Raw genomic sequence first — 19,387 nt, 5'->3', positions numbered from 1 at the left:
TTTGCAGGCTAACTCTGGTCTCATTGCCAGCTGGTTAGAATCTATTCTTTCTGTCCTAACCAGCCCAAGGTTGACTCAGCCTTCCATCCTTCCGAGGTTGGTAAAGTGAGGACCCAGATTGTTGGGAGCAATATGCTAACTCTGTAAGCTACTTAGAGAGTGCTGTAAAGCACCATGAAGTGGTATATAAGTCTAAGGGCTAGTGCTAGTACTAGTTCACGCCTGGCCTACATTATAGATTGGACTTTTATATCCATATAGAAAGCATGGATATAATAGAACTTCATTGTGCCAAGATCACCTTTTTGTGTTTGTTACCATAATTTTCTGTTAGAGATATTAAAAGAAGACCTTTCGACCTTTGATCAGGTCTTGACAAGTTCCTGCTTTTTGCCCGAAGGATGGACATCCGTCGTATCAGCTTCGACACAGAAGACCTGTCTGATGTTGTCATCCCCTTGGCAGATGTGCGCAGTGCTGTGGCTCTGGACTGGGATGCACAGGGTGACTATGTCTACTGGACAGATGTTAGCACTGATTCCATTAGTCGGGCAAAATGGAATGGAACAGGCCAGGAGGTAATATCCTACAGAAGCTCAGTGGAAACATAAGTTGCTTGTCTTCTTGGTGTTTGTTTCGTTACACCCATTTTGGCTCATTATAACTAATCTTTAAATTCTATTTTTTTCAACTATTTGAGGAACATATTCCATGCATATGTCTTAAACTGGATTAATTCCAGATCTCTATTTAAATAACTGAACATTCATAGTCCAAGAAAGGTCAGTGCTTCTGGTTAGAGCAATATTGCCCTCAAAGTTTCTTTGTGTTTGTTTTGTTGCTAGATTGTGGTGGAGAGCAGTCTTGAAAGCCCAGCTGGTCTTGCTGTTGACTGGGTCACAAACAAGTTGTACTGGACAGATGCAGGTACTGAAAGCCACTGCCATATTGGCAAAAGAGTTCATTGGCTACTCTAAAACCTAACCACTCACTGAAAAACTGCCTTCCAAATTCTTAGCAGGATTATTCCCAATGCATCTATTGAGATGTATGAATGAGACTCTTTCAAACTCTGTGATCATGATGACTTTAATAACATTTCACCTTCCTGTAAACAGTGGACAGGTTGCAAACAAATTCTGGGAGTAAGAACTCATTTCATGTAATTTAAAAAAAGAGTGTTCTGAAATAGGAAAATCTCTAGCATATCAATTTATTCCTGCAGAAATGTCTCTGCATTCCACTTTATTTGAAATGTTTCAGTTACACATTTTAATCTTATACTGATGTACTTGGTTTGTCAATATTATAGGGAGATGCAAATGTGAAAGCTTGCTTTGTATTGTAACACTGAAATTACGGAGTAATTCAAATGGCGTTTTTGAATTTCCAAATTGAAATATTCCAGTAGACAGAATTTTCAGCCTAGCTGAATAAATGTGTTTTTCTTATGGATAAAAAGAACACGGAACAGCACTCAAACCTATAGTAACGGAAAGGTTTTGGTAAAATTATCCTGTGTTTTACTTGCTTTAATAGAGCCAATAGTTTCTGAGTAAGGATGACTAGATATGATGATCAAATTAATTGAAAAGTTTGTAGAGGTCAGGAGTTATTATTCTAGACTAAGGATACTTTGTAGGCCTCTGAGGAAGTCATTTTGCTGATAGACCCTGTTGGTTTTCTTTGCCATGGTGTGTGAATGAAATTTCAGTATGGATTATTTTCTTTTATGATTTTTTTTTTCCTGCTTCTGAGGGCTGGTTGTCTTTTTCTTTCCCTTTTCTATCAAATGCAGGAACAGACCGGATAGAGGTCTCTAACATAGATGGAAACATGAGGACTGTTCTAATATGGGAAAACCTAGACAGACCAAGAGATATTGTGGTAGACCCTGTTGGAAGGTGAGAACTTTTCTCTTAAAACTGCTTTGATGCAATTCCTGTATGTCATTACATTTTGATTCTTTCTCTTTTTTTTTTGTAAAAAGTTTTTCTTTATTTTTTACACATACATACACACAAACATACAATGTATTTTTGCTGAACAGGGTATTTGGCCGGTTAACAAATTTAAACAGTTTTTGATCCTTACAACTAAAATTACAATTTCTATACCTCCTTTTTGCCATAGTATTTATTTTCATCTATTTTTTTTACCAATATTACCCTTCATTTTCATCTCTAATTTTAACCAAATTCCAATTTTCCCTTCTATTCTATATTAAACCCCTTCTCATTGTCATCTGTTTTGTATCCATCATCAGAGTAATTTATTTTGTGATGATACAATTGTTCAATTCTTATAGGAATAGTGAACCCACTTGTTTTATAACATACATTTTCTTAAGTAATACAGTCCAACATTTTAATATAATCAATTACTTATGTAAATATCTTTTCCATTTATATATTCAAACAAGAAAAAAAAGAAAAAAAAAGAATATAAACGTGGCTATTCCAATTAGTTCCATTTTCATACATCAAATAATTTTCCCCATATGTTCCTCCGAACCACATCTTAATCATTTCTACTTTTACCACGATATACAATTAAAAATATTTCATTATTACAATTTCTTTAATTAAATTTAAAAATATTCTGGCTGTTATCCTCTACCCATATTGCTTCCCCCTCATTTTGATTCTTCACGACAGTGATATCCCTGAAAGTTTGCTTCTAATTATAATTTTATATATAATTTTTAAAAGTCTGTAGTGTTCATTCTTATGTGCTGATACTTATAGTCTTCATAAAACAAAGACCCAGCCCCAATATCCTGTATGCCCAATATTCTTAAAAGATTAATTCAGGGAGAGACAATGTAGTATTCTCTAGTGTTGAGAATAAACAATAGACAATCCAGTGTTGAATTTTGCACCAAACCTGGTCATTGGTCATGATAGCTACAGCTAATAGGGATGAATGAAAATCTTTTGAAGGGTATGGATCTGCCTGCTTATGAGTTAACTCTTACAAACAAACATTAATATGTCATAAAGAATAAGGAGGATGACCATATTAAAGTTATCTGCAGAAAAGTAGCGACTAACGTGTAAGATATTGTAAATTACAACTCTTTGCATTCCTTACTTTTGGCTAACTTGGCTGGAGCTACTGTAGTTTATAATTAAACATCATATGAAAAGATGCTGGCATATTTGGCAAATTTAAGCACTGCAAAAGTGGAGAGCCTTCATTGTTTAGAGTTTTCTTTTCTTTTCTTTTCTGTTCTCTTTCTTTCCTAATGCAGTTAAATAAAAATTGTCAGATTAATACGGTATAGTAGTTACACACCATTTTGGGTATTTGTATTCAGGTTCATGTACTGGACTGACTGGGGAGCTAACCCAAAGATTGAGCGTGCGGGAATGGATGCCTCTGATCGGTTGGTGATCATCTCTTCCAACCTGACCTGGCCCAATGGACTGGCTATTGACTATGAGTCTCAGCGCCTATACTGGGCAGATGCTGGCATGAAGACAATTGAGTATGCTGGCCTGGATGGCTGTGATAGGAAGGTAAAATAGCCAAGTTGAATTGACTTCTGGGAAAGGGTAAATAGGAGATATACAATGTTTGTTTACCGAAAACATACATGTATTCTCTTTGATCCAACATGCCCCATTCTGATCTTCAGAGGAGTTCAGTTGCTCCTCTAAAGGGACAAAATGAATAACTTTTGAGCAAAGACTAAGACAGTGAAATGTATGAGAAACTGTGCTGCATTGTTGAGACAGGCTTAGACTTCCCCTGGTGCCCATAATAATTCTCAGCCAGGTCCCTAAAGGTCCAGCACATTTGAAAGGGATTAGGTTGGGAAAAGTTGCTCTACAGTTTGTCAAACATGAAAGCACATATATGTGTCCCAGGATCCAATCTGGGTCGGTCACCAGGACCAGAGGTTTAGTCTTCTGAAGTTTCCTGAGGATGGGCTCCAACATGAGCCCAAAAGCTCAGAAGGCTAAATCTCTGGTCCTGATGACCAACCCAGATTGTATAGCAGAGGTGGGTTTCAGCAGGTTCTGACCAGTTCTGGAGAACTGGTAGCAGAAATTTTGAGTAGTTCGGAGAACCGGTAAATACCACCTCTGACTGGCCCCACCCCCATATATTCTCTGCCTCCCGAGTCCCAGCTGATCGGGAAGAAATGGGGATTTTGCAATATCCTTCCCCTGCCACATCCATCAAGCCACGCCCACCAAGCCACACCCACAGAACTGGTAGTAAAAAATTTTGAAACCCACCACTGTTGTATAGTCTAGTGCTGCTTATAAAATAGCTGTGCATTGCTGTTTTTTTTTTAAAAAAACTGCTGTTTTCCTGGCAGTTAGTTGATTTGCTTTTGGGATTGACAGATATTGATCGGGAGCAATTTGCCTCACCCATTTGGACTCACTCTGTACGGCACTCAGATCTTCTGGACAGACTGGCAGACGAAAAGCATCCAGAGTGCTGACAAAAGGACAGGGCTGGATCGTGACACTCTACAGGACAACCTAGAAAACCTTATGGACATCCATGTTTTTCATCGGCAGAGACCTGCAGGTATGGAGGTCTTCTGCATCAAGATAAGAAGTTACACGTATTTGGGCTATAAATAGAAAGAGTTTCAAGTTTTTTACTATACTCTGATATACAGGTACATAATGTTTACGGTACATCTAGATGGTACCCATGGATACCCATCAAGTCCCCCCTTTTTTTTTATTCTATAGGTAGCTCTTAACTTATGACCACAACTAGGACTGGAAAACTAGTTGTTAAATGGTGAGGTCATAAGTGAGGCATTATGTGACTACAGCCAATTTTACAATCTTTTTTTGCTGTGGTCTTTAAGCAAATCACTGCATTAAGTGAGACGTCACTTGAATGCGACTCCGCCAACTTTCCCATTGATTTTACTTGTCAGAAGCTGGTTGGAAAGGTTGCAAATGGCAGTTATGTGACTGCAGGACACGGCAATTACTGTAAATGCTCAAAGGATGCCAAGTGCCCAAATCACAAGACTGTAGGGATGCCATAAATGCAAGGACTGGTTGTAAGTTACTCTTTTTCAATGCAATCATAGCTTCGAATGTCTGCTAAATGAGTGGTCGTAAATCAAGGACTACCTGTAATGTTATTTTTAAAAAAAAAAATTAGACAGGATCACATGTAAAAGCAGCTGGAACCATACTAGATTTTATTTTGTTTACACATTAAGCTAGATTAGAGCAGTAATTACATTAATTTAATTCATTTAATGGAAGAGATTGGATAACCATTTGTCCGAAATGGTATAGGGCAGTGATGGCTACCCTTTTTGCCATCGTGTGCCAAAAGCGGGGGGAGCATGGGGGAGTCATGCACATGCGTGCCCACACCCATAATTATATGTGCCCCTTCCCCGCGCATGAGCGCATGACCCCACCACCCCCACGCTTGCCCCACTTTTGGCACATGATGGCACGGTGGGCCTGGTAGGCCTATTTTTTGCTCTCCCCAGGCTCCAGAGCCTCTCTAGGAGCCTGGGGAGGATGAAAATGGCCTTCCTCACCTACCCCTGGAGGCCCTCTGGAGGCCGGAAATGGCCCGTTTGTCAACTTCCGGTCTGGGCTCACATGCCTACTGATATGGCTCTGCGTGCCACCTGTGGCACACGTGCCACAGGTTCGCCATCACGGGTATAGGGTTTCCTGCCTAAGCAGGAGGTTGGATTAGAAAGACCTCCAAGGTCCCTTCCAACTCTGTTAGTCTAAGACACATATTTCTAAGTATTATCACTCTACCTTTGTTAGATTAAAAACTATAAATTGGCATAGACTTTTGATGAGCTGGGGATTTTGCTGAAAGATTTGGAACTCTGAAACATCACAATTATTCCTAATCGCTTTTTTTTGATACCTGGTTTCGCTATTGTCTCTTTCAGTGCATACACCGTGCCACATTAATAATGGTGGATGCAGTCATCTTTGTCTCTTGGCTCCACTTCCTAAAGGCTACAGCTGTTCTTGCCCTACTGGCATCAACCTACAATCAGATGGCAGAACATGTTTATCTGGTGGGTCACTTATCTTATGTGGTTCTATTAGTCCCTGGAAGAGAGTAAGGTCTCCTAAACCCCACATTCCGACCCTAGAAAAGTTATATACTCAAATTACAGGAAGTATTTTACTTACGAAAATACCTGTTCTACTTCAGGTAGAATTTTATGTGTGTTGCAGTAGCTATTATTACTTTTCAGCCAAAACTAGGAATAGCTTTGATGTCTACATAAAACGTGTTCCTATATAAATTAGGTCTGATCACTTACTAAAGGAGATAGAATTTGAGGAATCATTATGCTTTGTAGTATCAGACATAAATGCATTAACAGATATCTTGGTAAAGTGGAGTAGTTGTATTTCTGGAATCCTTGCTGTTTTTCAATATTATGCAATATTTTGTTTTACTAATTTTAATAACATTAATTTAAACTGTAAACATATATCAGTTTACAGTTGAGAATGTCACTAGGATTTGTTGGAAACCAGTAATGTATCATCTGTTGAATATGATAAATACATAATTCTTGTATTGGTTTAATATACAGTATGAATAATCAGAAGACATAAATATTTTTTTTAGATACTGGACCTTACTTGTAGTGATTCTAATTATCACAATATATTTTATTTGGCTTGCATATACATTGTAGTAAGGTACTATTGATAACTTATATTTAACAACATTTTTCTTTAAGCATATGCTTAAAAATAATTATTACATAGTTGAAAAACCGCATTCAGTATTTCTTATGATCTTTCATCATATTTATGGCCCTACTTTTATGGTCTTGGATAAATTGGTGGCTTTATTCATTGCCAAGATCACCTTTGCCAGCTGAAATTTTTGTTGCAGTAAGAAGGGACATTTGAGAAAAGGAATTCCTGTAATTATGCATTGAACTCCATTTTCAACTTTGCAGGAATGACTACCTTCCTAATCTTTGCAAGAAGGTCGGATATTCGTCTGGTTTCACTTGATATTCCATATTTTGCTGATGTAGTTGTCTCAGTCAACGTCACTATGAAAAACACCATCGCCATTGGAGTTGATCCTGAAGAAGGTTGGCAATATGTAATTTAACCATTTGAGTTGTGGAATTGTTCAGGGTAGAGTAAATTTACCAGTAAATGACAGGCAACCTGCCCATTAAATGGTGTGATTCATATTAAACAATACATTCCCCTATGTTCATGAACTCATTGTAAAAGCAGCTGTTTTTTTAATGTCCAAGTCTTATTAAAGCAACCTTTCCCAAACTAATATGGCTCCAAATACTTTCAAATGTAACTCCAGAATTCCTATAGGCCATGTTGGCTGAAAATTTTTGGAAGCTGTAGTCCCAATATATCAAGGCACCAATATATCAAGGCACCAGATTGAAGAAAGCTGATTTTAAGGGTAGCTGAAAAAAATCCCTGTTTTAATGCTCTTATTCATATTCAAAAAGCAGTTTTCCCCCAAAATAATTTTCAAGACAATTGTATTCCACATAGGTTCTGCCCTGGTGAAGTGTAGTGTTTTTCAACCTTGGAAACTTTTAAGATGTGTGGATTTCACCTCAGAACATGTTGCTGTGGTATTCTAAGAATTGAAGTCCACAAATCTTAAAACTGATAAAAACATGTATGAGTGTGTATGTAGGTATGTGCATATGTGTGTGTGTGTGTGTGTTATAGTGATGGAGTATGTCTTCATTAAACACTACATGGTACATTCATAAATAATTTGCTGCTGCTTTTGCTTTTCTTGACAGAAGGATTTAGAGATACATACTTTCTTCCTTACTTTCCTCCATATTTGGAAATTATTTATCTAGCAATAAAAGAATAAATAATAGATTGAAGACATAAAAGCACCTGAAGACACACTTTACAGTGTTTTTTTTCACCAAAATAATCTTACATATTTATGGACTAATCAGGGAATTTAATTTCAATAAATGAAAGTAATGTTCTTATGTTTTCTCAACAGGAAAGGTTTATTGGTCAGACAGCACACTGAGGAAGATCAGCAGAGCTTCACTGGATGGATCCCAGTATGAAGATATTATTACTACAGGTAATAAATAGTTGGTTTGGTAAATATTGAACATCTGCTCCAGGCTCTTTCAAAGATATGTATTATTTTCAATGAACTGAACTTTTTTTTTTTGGCATTATCTTCACCCAGGGGTGAAATACTTCCGGTTCGGACCGGATCGCCCGATCTGGTAGCGATGGCAGCGGGAAGTTCGGAGAACTGGTAGCAAAAATCCCTGCGCCCCCCCCCCCACCATGCCCAGCTGAGCGGCACGATCATCAGAGGCTTTTTTTTTTTACTTTTCTTCTTCAACCTCTTCCGACAAAAAAAAATGCTTTTAAAAGTAAAAAAAAAAAGCCTCTGATGATCGCGTGGCTCAGCTGTAATGGTCAGAGGATTTTCAAAGCATTTTTTTCTGCAACCTCTTGGCCAAAGAGGTGGTTAAAAAAATGCTTTGAAAAGTCTCTGACGATCCCAGCTGAGTTGCCTGATTGGCAGAGAGGCTTTTCAAAGCATTAGAAAAAATGCTTTGAAAAGTTTTTTTTTAAAAAAAGTTGGCCACGCCCACTTAGTCACATTACCCCCCCCCCGCCACCAAGCCACACCCACAGAACCGGTAGTAACAAATTTTACATTTCACCCCTGTCTTCACCTAATGCAACTTCTAAAGTTCTAATATAAAGATTGCCTCAAACACCCAGTGGATATTTTGAGGAGACAGAATAGTATATATCAGGGGTCAGCAACCTGCGGCTCTGGACCCACATGTGACTCTTTCACCCCTCTGCTGCGGCTCCGACACTCAAAATATGTGCAATACCCGCTGGCATGCAATTTATTGAGCTTTTCAACCCACAGTAGGCCAACCATGGATAAATCCAAGAAAATAAAAGTTTCAGAAGAAAACAGAACGTTTAATTCAACTACATAAGCTAGTTTTGTGGCTGCTCAAGAAATAGTCATGCATCGGAAGGTTTTTGTGGCTCCCGGTGTTTTCTTTTCTGTGGGAAATGGGTCCAAATGGCTCTTTTAGTGTTTTAGGTTGCAGACTCCTGGTATATGTTACTGACACTATAACAGTCATATATTTCTTTTGATGTAGGGTTGCAAACCACAGATGGATTAGCTGTGGATGCTATTGGCCGCAAAGTGTATTGGACTGATACGGGAACAAACAGAATTGAAGTAGCTAACCTGGATGGGACAATGAGAAAAGTTTTGATATGGGAAAATCTGGACAGCCCACGAGCAATTGCATTATATCATGAAATGGGGTGAGTGCTAACAATGGATTATCTTGTTTTCAAAGGAAAGTCTGCAGAAGAGAAGAGAACATGACAATAAGTAATATGTTGACTTTTCAATGGATAGTTTATTTGCCCCTTCTTTTCCTTTAGGTATATGTATTGGACAGACTGGGGTGAAAATGCTAAACTGGAACGAGCGGGGATGGATGGCTCTAACCGCATGGTGCTTATTAGCAACAACCTGGGATGGCCTAATGGTCTGGCTGTGGATAAAGCTGGATCACAACTATTTTGGGCTGATGCACATACTGAGGTTAGAATGACATGAGGGGCAGTCTATAATTTTAAATGTTTGGTGTAGAAAGTTGCCTCAAAGTGAAGAATGGAATGTAAGGATGAGTATGAGATCTTAGGTATTAAGAGTAAATTTGTACATATATGCGTGTTCATCACTCTGGGATTCTAACACCATTCAATGATTTGCATGTCTAAGACACCCATAACCAATCAAACGTTATTGGTTAAACTTCATATTGGTTGACATTGTCTCAACTTCTGTTTCACTTGAATATATTGGTATAGAGGTAGTCCTTGATTTATGACCACAATTGGGATCAGAACTTTGATTGTTGAGCGAAGTGGTAGTTTAATGAGATGTCATGTGACATCTGCTTTGCTCAATGACCACAATCCAGTTGTGGTTGTTAAGTGATTATGCAGGTTGTTAGGCACATAGAGTCCTAGGTAAGGGGGATGCTTCAGGTGGTACGGGAGACCTGGGAGGCTCCCTTCAGGAACTAAAAATTCCCCCGCCATAATCTAAGCAGGATTTTCAGCTCTGAGTGAAGAGACATGGCATGACTTATGCCATGTCTCCCAGGGCATCCCCACCATCTGCTCCTTAACTTACCACACTGGCTATTTAATCTCTGGTTGGATTTTGGCTCCCTTGTCTCTGGGGCTGGTTATAAAAGCTGCCTGCCAAAGGAGTTCAGCTCCCCTCTGCACATGGAAGGAACTCCTTCATTGGGGTTTAGAAACAGAGCCAAAATCCTTCAGAACCAAATGAGTTCAGTTCCCTCCATGTAAGGAAGGGGAACTCCTTTGGCAGAGTGCAAGAACAGAGCCAACATCTTCAGGATTCCAGTTGTTTCTGCACCCCGCTGAAGAAGTTAACCTCTCCTTGGGATGCAGCTTCTTTCAGTTAGCTTCCAGAGACACAAGGGAGTCCTCTTGGCAGACAGCAGCAGGTTGCAACATTTTCTGCCAGCTTCTCTATTGACTTTCTGGGGAATCTGGTAGAAAAGATTGCAAATGGTAATCGTGTGCCTTCAGTGTGCTTAGTAATCAGTCATGTGTGAACAGGTTACCAAGCAATCAGATTGCGAGAGTATCAGTTTATGAGGTGTAAAGCATCCTTTCTGAGGCTATCATAATTCTGGACTATCATTAAATGAATGATAACAAATTGAGAACTACCTGTATTGCTGCCTGATGAGTTACAGATAAGAAGCAAAGAGAGTCAGATTTTAGTATCTAGATATGGTAGCTTGGAATCTTTCTGTGACTCGGTCCAATCTTTTATATATGTACGTTGTCTCTGAGAAAAAAAACTTAGGATGATGAGTTCACTCACATATCTGTCTCACAAGGCATGGATGTCTTCTTTTCAAAGTGGAAATAGAGCACTGAAATCAGTGGTGATTTTCTTAAGTTTATGCCCTGCTGAGGCACCCAAATGACAGCATTATTGATAGCTAGTATAGATTCATACAATAAATTAAATCCTAATCCTAGAATAGCAAAGTATATTTCCTATGTTCTCTTAACCTGCTGATCCAAATACATAAGATGGACTGATCAACACAACATGCTGAAAACTGGGTAGACTCCTATTTTAGCCTGGTCCAGAGTGTTGTGGAAATCCAGCCAATCAATGGTTGATTCACTGCATAGCATAGTTGGGGACTCAAGATATGCTTTGCTAACTTCATTTCTTCTGGGTTAGACCCCTCTTTTCTCTTTTGTCTTATGGAATCCTTGGGTGAAATTGAAATACATTTAGCAGAATGTTAGAAATAAGCATCTAGATTACACTATTCTTGGCTTTGTGGATCATAGGAAGAGTTGCTACCTATTGGAGGCCTCTGAACCCATAATCAGAAGTTCCTTGACATTCCAACATTCTGTTCTTTTCAGCGTATTGAGGCTTCAGATCTGAATGGTGCAAACCGCCACACCCTGCTCTCCCCAGTACAGCACCCTTATGGCCTAACTTTATTAGATTCTTACATATATTGGACTGATTGGCAAACAAGAAGCATTCACCGAGCTGATAAGAACACTGGTGCTAATGTCATCTTGGTGAGAACAAATCTTCCAGGATTAATGGACATCCAGGGCATTGACAGAGGGAAACCTCTTGGTAAGTTTTCCTATTTTCTTTAATTCTCCTTCATGAATTTTCATGGGCATGCTTTAATTCTTGAAAAATCATTCATGCATTTTTAAAAAAAAACAAAAAAACAACAACCAGCATGCTTATCTGGACTCCAGACATTTTCTGTAGATTTTACTCCATTGTTTATTCCTACTGTTCAAGCACAATTACATAGACCTTGTTTGCCTGAGAGTTATGAAATCAAAACCTCAATTATATCTGGAGGGCATCAGTCTGAGGAAAGCTATACAGAATTAATATTAGCCTTTTTGATGGTAATCTCAGATATGATCCATTTTTCTTAAGGTACTAACAAATGTGGCATGAAAAATGGAGGTTGCTCCGATCTCTGTCTTCCAAACCCTGAAGGCTTCTCATGTGCTTGCCCTACTGGAATTCAACTGAAGATTGATGAAAGATCTTGTGATCCTTCTCCTGAAACCTACCTGCTCTTCTCTAGCCGGGGCTCCATCAGGAGAATCTCACTAGATACTAGTGATCACATTGATGTTTATGTCCCTGTCCCAGAGCTGAACAATGTTATCTCCTTGGATTATGACAGTGTAGATGGCAAGGTTTACTACACAGATGTCATATTAGATGTCATCAGGTAGGTATCTTCCAAATTCCTCATTTTATGTTAATTAGCTGCATAATCATATCTTTTTTTTTCCCCAAAACTGTTCTTTGTCAAAGGGATCTGCCTTATGGAAAAATATTTAGATAGAATGTTCTCTATAATATCTTCTTCCAGGCGAGCAGATCTAGATGGCAGTAATATGGAAACTATTATTGGCCAAGGACTAAAGAGAACAGATGGTTTGTCTGTGGACTGGGTAGCTCGAAATCTATATTGGACAGACACTGGCCGCAACACAATTGAAGTTGCAAGACTGGATGGCAGCTGCAGGAAAGTGCTGATAAATAACAGTCTGGATGAACCACGGGCAATTGCTGTCTTTCCTAGAAAAGGGTAAGTGACTGAAAAGTCAGCATTAGCAAAAATATTTATTTAAATAATTTATTGCATTAGGTACAAATAGTCTCTTCTGTTGGTACATCAGCTGAAAAGGTAAGTGTAGAGTAACTTTCCCAACCTGGTGCCTTCAAGGTATTTTGGGCTACTGTTTTCAGTAGTTATGTTATCAGGAGGGAGCTGTTACACTTGGAGGATGCCAGGTTGAGGAAGGGATAGAATGAGTAGGGAAAAAAAAGGATGAGGATTGGCTAAAATGGAGGTCTGCCTTCAGACATCAGGCAAATGGATTTCTTGGGTGGACAAGCCATCTTTTAGAGCTGACTGACATGTAACATTTTGCATTTGGTTTATTTTCTTCCAGATATCTCTTCTGGACTGACTGGGGACATATTGCTAAAATTGAGCGGGCAAACCTGGATGGTTCTGAACGAAAGATATTGATCAATACTGATTTAGGCTGGCCCAATGGACTGACTTTGGATTATGACATCAGAAGGTCAGTACAACCTTGCATTTCAAAATTATTGACTGCAGAACTGTTGTGGTTTTTTAAAAAAACTTCCCTTTTTTTTTAAGGCAGATCCCTGGGCTGCCTTAGAATCAGAAATTGTAACCGAGAGAAAGAAAGTTTCAGGAGTGGATATTAGTTTAACTTCCATTCTTTCTCTCCTTCTAGGATTTATTGGGTAGATGCTCATCTAGACCGCATAGAAAGTGCTGATCTTAATGGGAAATTGCGCCAAGTGTTGATCAGTCAAGTGTCACATCCCTTTGCCTTGACACAGGTACAAAGGAAGGTGGGGTGGTGAATGCTGAAATGAAACTTAATTTCTAAGCCAATAGTTTGTTTACTTTGGGCACGGTGGACAAAGTTTGTACAGGGCTCTTTTTTCTTTCTCCTGTATATCAGCCTGTTAAGTGATGCTATAATCATTTAAAGATAGGTAATGTAGTACAGTTCAGCTAATGTGCAGATGGTTGGAAACAAGTTTCTTCATGACAGAAGAGTCAAGGAATAATATTGATTTCTTAGATGTATTTAAGGCTTTTGACTCTCCGGAAATCCAATTTTTAAAACAAATATTAATGAAATTTAAATTTGGTACCAGTTTTTGTAAGATGATTGAACATACTGATGGATCAACTAAAGTTCAGATAAGACTGAACAGCTATTATTCAGATCCTATTATGATTTTAAGATATACCAAGCAGGGTTGTCCTTTATCACTTTTAATAATTAAGGTAGCCCTAGAAGCATTGGCAATAGCACTCAGACGCAATAATCAGATTTGTGGGATGAAAATGGGAGATATTTGCAGACGATACAATTTTGACAAATTTGAACAGATTTCAGGATTATTGATTAATTTTCGTAAATCACATCTGATTTTTCATATTCTTCCAAAACTTCAAAAGGAAATTTCCATAGTTTTAGAGGATTCAGTAGTATATAAAACTTCATAATATTTAGATATGCCTATTACTAAAATATTAACACAATATTTACAAAAATTGTATACCAACATAGAAGAAATTAAGTAAGAAAATGAAAAATTGGGCTTTAAAACATTTCAATATTGTAGGGTGAATTGCAGCAGTAAAGAGGTAAATTCTTGCAAGGCTTAACTTTTTATTTCAATACCTCCCAATGATAAATTATTTATTTATTTTATTTAATTATTTATAACTTTTTTAAAACTGCCCATCTCCCTTACAGAAAGACTCTGGACGGTGTACAATAAAATATTATCAACATAAAAACTGTACATAAAATTTAAAAAGACAAGCAATATTAAAAATTAATTAAAGCTTTTTCTTTTAATTTAATTAATCAAAAGTAATTTCAGAAGAGACTTTAACACAGTGGCAAAAAATGAGAGGAAATAAAATAATTTATGTTAATGTTGTTACCAGGTATTACTACTGAAAAATATAATATGTTGAAAAATATATAGAAAAGAACATGTTTTAAGTTTACACAATCCCATTTAATTCCTCTCTGCTTATTATATAGTATTTTAATCATGTGTTTGTCTGTTTTCTGAGCAGCAGGATAGGTGGCTGTATTGGACAGACTGGCAAACGAAATCTATTCAGCGTGTGGACAAATACTCTGGTCGTAATAAGGAGACTGTGTTAGCCAATGTAGAAGGACTTATGGATATTATTGTGGTTTCTCCTCAAAGGCAAACAGGTATATTCAATCACCTGTGTTCCTTCATTAATTCATTGTATCAGATTAACAAGTGATGTATTCTCTAAACCAGTCTTCTGGAATCTAGATGGTTGGATTAGAACTCTCATCAACTGATCTGGCATGGCCATGAGAGGTGGTTGGAGAATTTGGGGGCTGTAATAATCAAAATACAGAGAATCTCCTTTTCGTTTTCCCTCTTGATGAACGATTCTGAATTGTCTCTATTGCGTTTATATGGATTCAGGTGCAGAAAGTAGTTGAAAGCATATCATTATGGAAAGCTATTTGGATTTAGGATCATACTTGTGAAATTATCTGCATTCCCTTCAGAGGATACAAAGGCTGGGGATAATGGCTTTACCATACAAAGTATAGGAACACAGCTGCCTTTCAGCTCTGGCTGTTAGCTACTATTAGCCCACATTGATTAAACAATGTGTACAAACATTGATTAAACAGGCTGGTACAAATAATGAATTAGGCAAGAAGTATGTAAGAAAACCTACACCTCCTTTGTTGCTTATGCCCCAACCCACTCAAGGGAAAACACATGTCAGATGTTGAAAAGTGCAGGATTTTGATCCAAAGCATTAAGGAAGTGGTAGCTGGATGGCAGCAAATGATTACACCCAACTGCCACTTCTGGTATGCTTTATGAACCTTTTCTGAGAATGGCTATCTACTGTGTGAGCCCAGAAGAGCAAAGCTTGCTGAAAGAGTAGCCTCAGGTACAGCATACGTGTCTTGATTGGCAAAACAAAGCAAAAACCTACTCCTCATTCTGAATCCTGGTATTATTGCTGTTATGTTCCAATTCATTTCCTTTCTTAACTCCCATATTAGCAAATTGCTCTTATTGATTTTAATAGGATTTAGAGCAGGAGTGAAATGCTCCTGGTTCAGACCGGATCGCCTGATCCGGTAGCGATGGCGGTGGGTGGTTCGGAGAACTGGTAGCAGAAATCCCTGCCCGCCCCCATGCCCAGCTGAGCCACACAATCATCAGAGGCTTTTTTTTTTAACTTTTAAAAGCATTTTTTCTACAAATGCTTTTAAAAGTTAAAAAAAAGCCTCTGATGATTGCGCGGCTCAGCTGGAATCATCAGAGCCTTTTAAAAGCATTTTTTTTACAACCTCTTTAGCCGAAGAGGTTGTAGAAAAAATGCTTTTAAAAGTTTAAAAAGAAAAAAAGTTGGCCACGCCCACCCAGTCACATTACACCCCACCACCACCACCAAGCCACGCCACAGAACTGGTAGTAACAAATTTTACATTTCACCACTGATTTAGAGTAAACGGCTGCATTTGAAAATGAGGCCGCAAGCTTGCCAGTTATTCCTCTTGTTCAGCATCCTGGCCTCTGCTAAAAGGACTCCAGGTAGAGATTAAAAAAATAAAAACCTATCTGCAGAGCTCAAAGAGAGACATTCATATATTTCTAGGCAGCCAGCAAAATAGAGGCCCGCATACACTTTGTATATTGTCATGACAAGCATTGGACTTTTTAAAAGTTTAAAATGTCAGTGTGGTTTTTGCTCTAAAGTGTTTATTCCTTTGGGTCTTGGAGAAAGCATGGTGTTTCATATTCTGTGATGTACGGTAGGTAAGTATTGGTCAGGAGAATATTCATTTAAGATATTGGCACTTTGGTCAGAGGAGATACTTCTCACTACACCCTAATATATTTTGGGTAAGGGAACATGAAGTTCTATGCTGGGGAGGAGAAAACTATATATTTTGTGAAACATCTGGTCTGTATCTTCTAGGCACAAACATTTGTGGAGTGAATAATGGAGGCTGTACCCATCTCTGCTTTGCCAGGGCTTCTGACTTTGTTTGTGCATGTCCCGATGAACCAGATGGACAGCCTTGTTTTAATGGTAAGTTGTTTGTATACTACACCTCCCAGCATGAATCATAGCCCATGTTTTCTTTTATAGAAAGCTGCTTGAGAAAAATGGTTTCGTTCCCTTAAATAAGCTACAGCTATAAAGTACCTGTTTGGTAAAGCATTCGAATACCTAAGGACAAGAGAGTACTATTTTGTCTTTTTTTTTTTTGCACTGTTTTATTAAAAAATGTTAAGTATTTTTTCCTTGAGAGGATTCTTCTATCTTTCAGATGTTCCATATATACCTTCTTCAATTCTTTAATCTTAGAATACAGTACAATTCAGAACAGTTTGTTATATTTCACTAGTAATTTGTGTGCAGTGACTTCAAACATTTTCCTACACATAATATTAGATGTAATTTAGGAATCATTCATTGGTAGATAAAATAAGACCCTTCTGATATGTGCTTTCCATTGCATTTACACAAGTTCTAGATGCCTGGCAAACTAGAAGTGCTTATTTCTCATTTTTGTACTCACAGTACAACACTACATATTGCATTACAAGAAGAATCTTATACGCTTCTGCTGTATCTTGAATAATGAAAAAGTTTATTTTTCCATAAATAAAAAGGTCAGGCTTCATTGTCTCCTTTGTCTCAGGTTATTTTTGTTTCTCTTCTGTCTAGTTCCTACCATGGGGCCTCCAAATCCTGAGACAACTCATGTAAGCAAAAGGAGCCAGACTTCTACTGACAGATTTAAAATTCCAACAACCAAGCCCCATATTTCTGTGGAAACAATAGAAGGAAAGTGAGTGGTTCTGTTTATTGAAAGTGATTGAGGAGAAAATGTAGGGTCCAATCTCTTTTTTAAATAGGCTCCTCTCTCTATTTTTTTTAAACTGCCAGATTTTGGACATCATAAGTTGTATACCTCTTTATCAGATGCTAAGGAATCATAGCTAATCCGTTAATTCCAACCATTCAGATATAGCACTGCATTCTTCTTCCCTTATAGTGACAGTTCATTGTGCTACATTTTTTTCTAATACTAACAGGAACAATAATTTTGGGCTATAAAGGTTATTCTTTTTATCTAGTTTTCTACTTTATCTTGGTTCAATTTAACACAGTTTCTAATAGGAAGATGGCTTCATTTGAAGTTCAGCATCTACTTTTTCTTGTTGTTATATAGCTGCTCTGACAAGAAAGTTGGCCAAGGTTTGTGCAACCGAGCAAATGAAGCAATATTGGCAACTGCAGGTGAGTTTTTCATGTTTGTCTTCACTTCTTCTCAGGGATTCAAGAACAATAGAAATGATCAACTATTGCTATAATTAAGTTGGAGCCACTGAATGAAATTATGTAGGTTGACAAAAGAATAATGTGTTTAGTTCACTATCTTGCACATCAGCTGTTTTATTTTGCAACTTTTCTTTTTTTCTATTGCTCAATAAATCTTAGTGGGCACTAAGATGCTAATACTGAATGAAACCCCTGCAGATCACCTAATGATTTCAGATACATATATTAATCTGGCTCTGTTCATCATAATATAATAGGTAATAAAATGTAAATAAATATTTAACCGTCTAGGACAGGGGTGTCAAACTGGCAGCCCATGGGCTGGATAAGTCACATGCAGCCCATGCCCACCCCAGGTCCACAAAGGGGAAAAAACTCACGATAAGTCATGATACGTCACATGACGTGATCGAGTTTGACACCCGTGATCTAGGACACCTAGGTTTTTACTACCTCAAATATATAGTTGTAGAATGATAGCATCACCCTTAATCTGACTGTTTATCTTCTTTCAGGAGAAGGGCTACATGTCAGTTACATCACTGGAGGTCTTCTCAGTATACTGAGTATTCTGCTGCTGATTGGTGCTGTGATTATATACAGGTAATTCTATATCTTCCTTCAGTTTTTCTGAATTAATGTGTCAGAATACTTTAAGCACATGCCAGGATTTCTTTGAACTCAGTACTTTAAATTATAAGAAAATTTATCATTTTACCTTGCAAAACTGATTAGAAGTGACAGTGTAGTATTATCACAGGATAACTGGAGTTTAGAAGCAAGATAATGCTAGACAATAAAGGTCAGATGCTTGTTTATTTACATAACTTCATTTGTAAGAAAAGCTTCCTTTTCATATACTTCTGTAAAATTCAAGATAGGTAGGATAAGTGGTAACAGAATTTCACATTCAAAGGATTGGGCTTCTAGTATCTATGTATGCTGCCTGATAATTGTAAGCAGGCATATAATGGAATATTAAACATGCTTTGGTTTAAATCTTTCATTTTTGAATGGATGTTTACCTTTTTTGTGAATGGTATTGTTTATTACTTTGCCAGGATGAAACAAAATACACTTTGTCCCTTTAAACAGATGTACCAGTGACTATACAATTAATTGAGGAGATCTGATGAAGTGTACATTATTTTGCCATGAATTTCACTAGGGGTTTTTGGTGTAGGGATGAGGGTTTGTCTGTAGAACTTTGCAAGAGCTAATGTTTTTAAGGAAATGCTTTGAGACGCAGAGTGGCCTTGGACTAGTCACACCTTCTCACTCTGAACTGTCTACTGCGTTGTTGATATGGAAATAAAAGGAAGGGAGATCTCCATG

General features: G+C 37.8%; 1 protein-coding gene across 1 annotated transcript in view; it reads left to right on the top strand.

The window, feature by feature from the left end:
• LRP4 (LDL receptor related protein 4) overlaps window positions 1-19,387 on the top strand; it is a 108,382-nt gene that overhangs the window by 82,672 nt on the left and 6,323 nt on the right. Inside the window, exons 17-36 of the mRNA XM_070935642.1 lie at window positions 370-578; window positions 846-927; window positions 1,799-1,904; window positions 3,320-3,521; window positions 4,359-4,548; window positions 5,912-6,043; window positions 6,950-7,090; window positions 8,002-8,088; window positions 9,152-9,323; window positions 9,447-9,609; window positions 11,496-11,721; window positions 12,043-12,346; window positions 12,491-12,709; window positions 13,077-13,211; window positions 13,392-13,500; window positions 14,765-14,909; window positions 16,679-16,792; window positions 17,435-17,558; window positions 17,943-18,010; window positions 18,568-18,655. Of these exons, the coding sequence (XP_070791743.1) occupies window positions 370-578; window positions 846-927; window positions 1,799-1,904; window positions 3,320-3,521; window positions 4,359-4,548; window positions 5,912-6,043; window positions 6,950-7,090; window positions 8,002-8,088; window positions 9,152-9,323; window positions 9,447-9,609; window positions 11,496-11,721; window positions 12,043-12,346; window positions 12,491-12,709; window positions 13,077-13,211; window positions 13,392-13,500; window positions 14,765-14,909; window positions 16,679-16,792; window positions 17,435-17,558; window positions 17,943-18,010; window positions 18,568-18,655 (3,016 nt within the window). The remainder of the gene's footprint in view (window positions 1-369; window positions 579-845; window positions 928-1,798; window positions 1,905-3,319; window positions 3,522-4,358; window positions 4,549-5,911; window positions 6,044-6,949; window positions 7,091-8,001; window positions 8,089-9,151; window positions 9,324-9,446; window positions 9,610-11,495; window positions 11,722-12,042; window positions 12,347-12,490; window positions 12,710-13,076; window positions 13,212-13,391; window positions 13,501-14,764; window positions 14,910-16,678; window positions 16,793-17,434; window positions 17,559-17,942; window positions 18,011-18,567; window positions 18,656-19,387) is intronic.

The sequence above is a fragment of the Pituophis catenifer genome, unplaced genomic scaffold, assembly GCF_029215685.1.
Source record: "Pituophis catenifer annectens isolate HBS135680 unplaced genomic scaffold, rPitCat1.0.hap2 SCAF_1, whole genome shotgun sequence".
Classification (NCBI taxonomy): Eukaryota; Metazoa; Chordata; class Lepidosauria; order Squamata; family Colubridae; genus Pituophis; species Pituophis catenifer.
The sequence above is the reverse complement of the archived record's forward strand: the minus strand, read 5'-3'. Positions and strand labels throughout refer to the sequence as shown.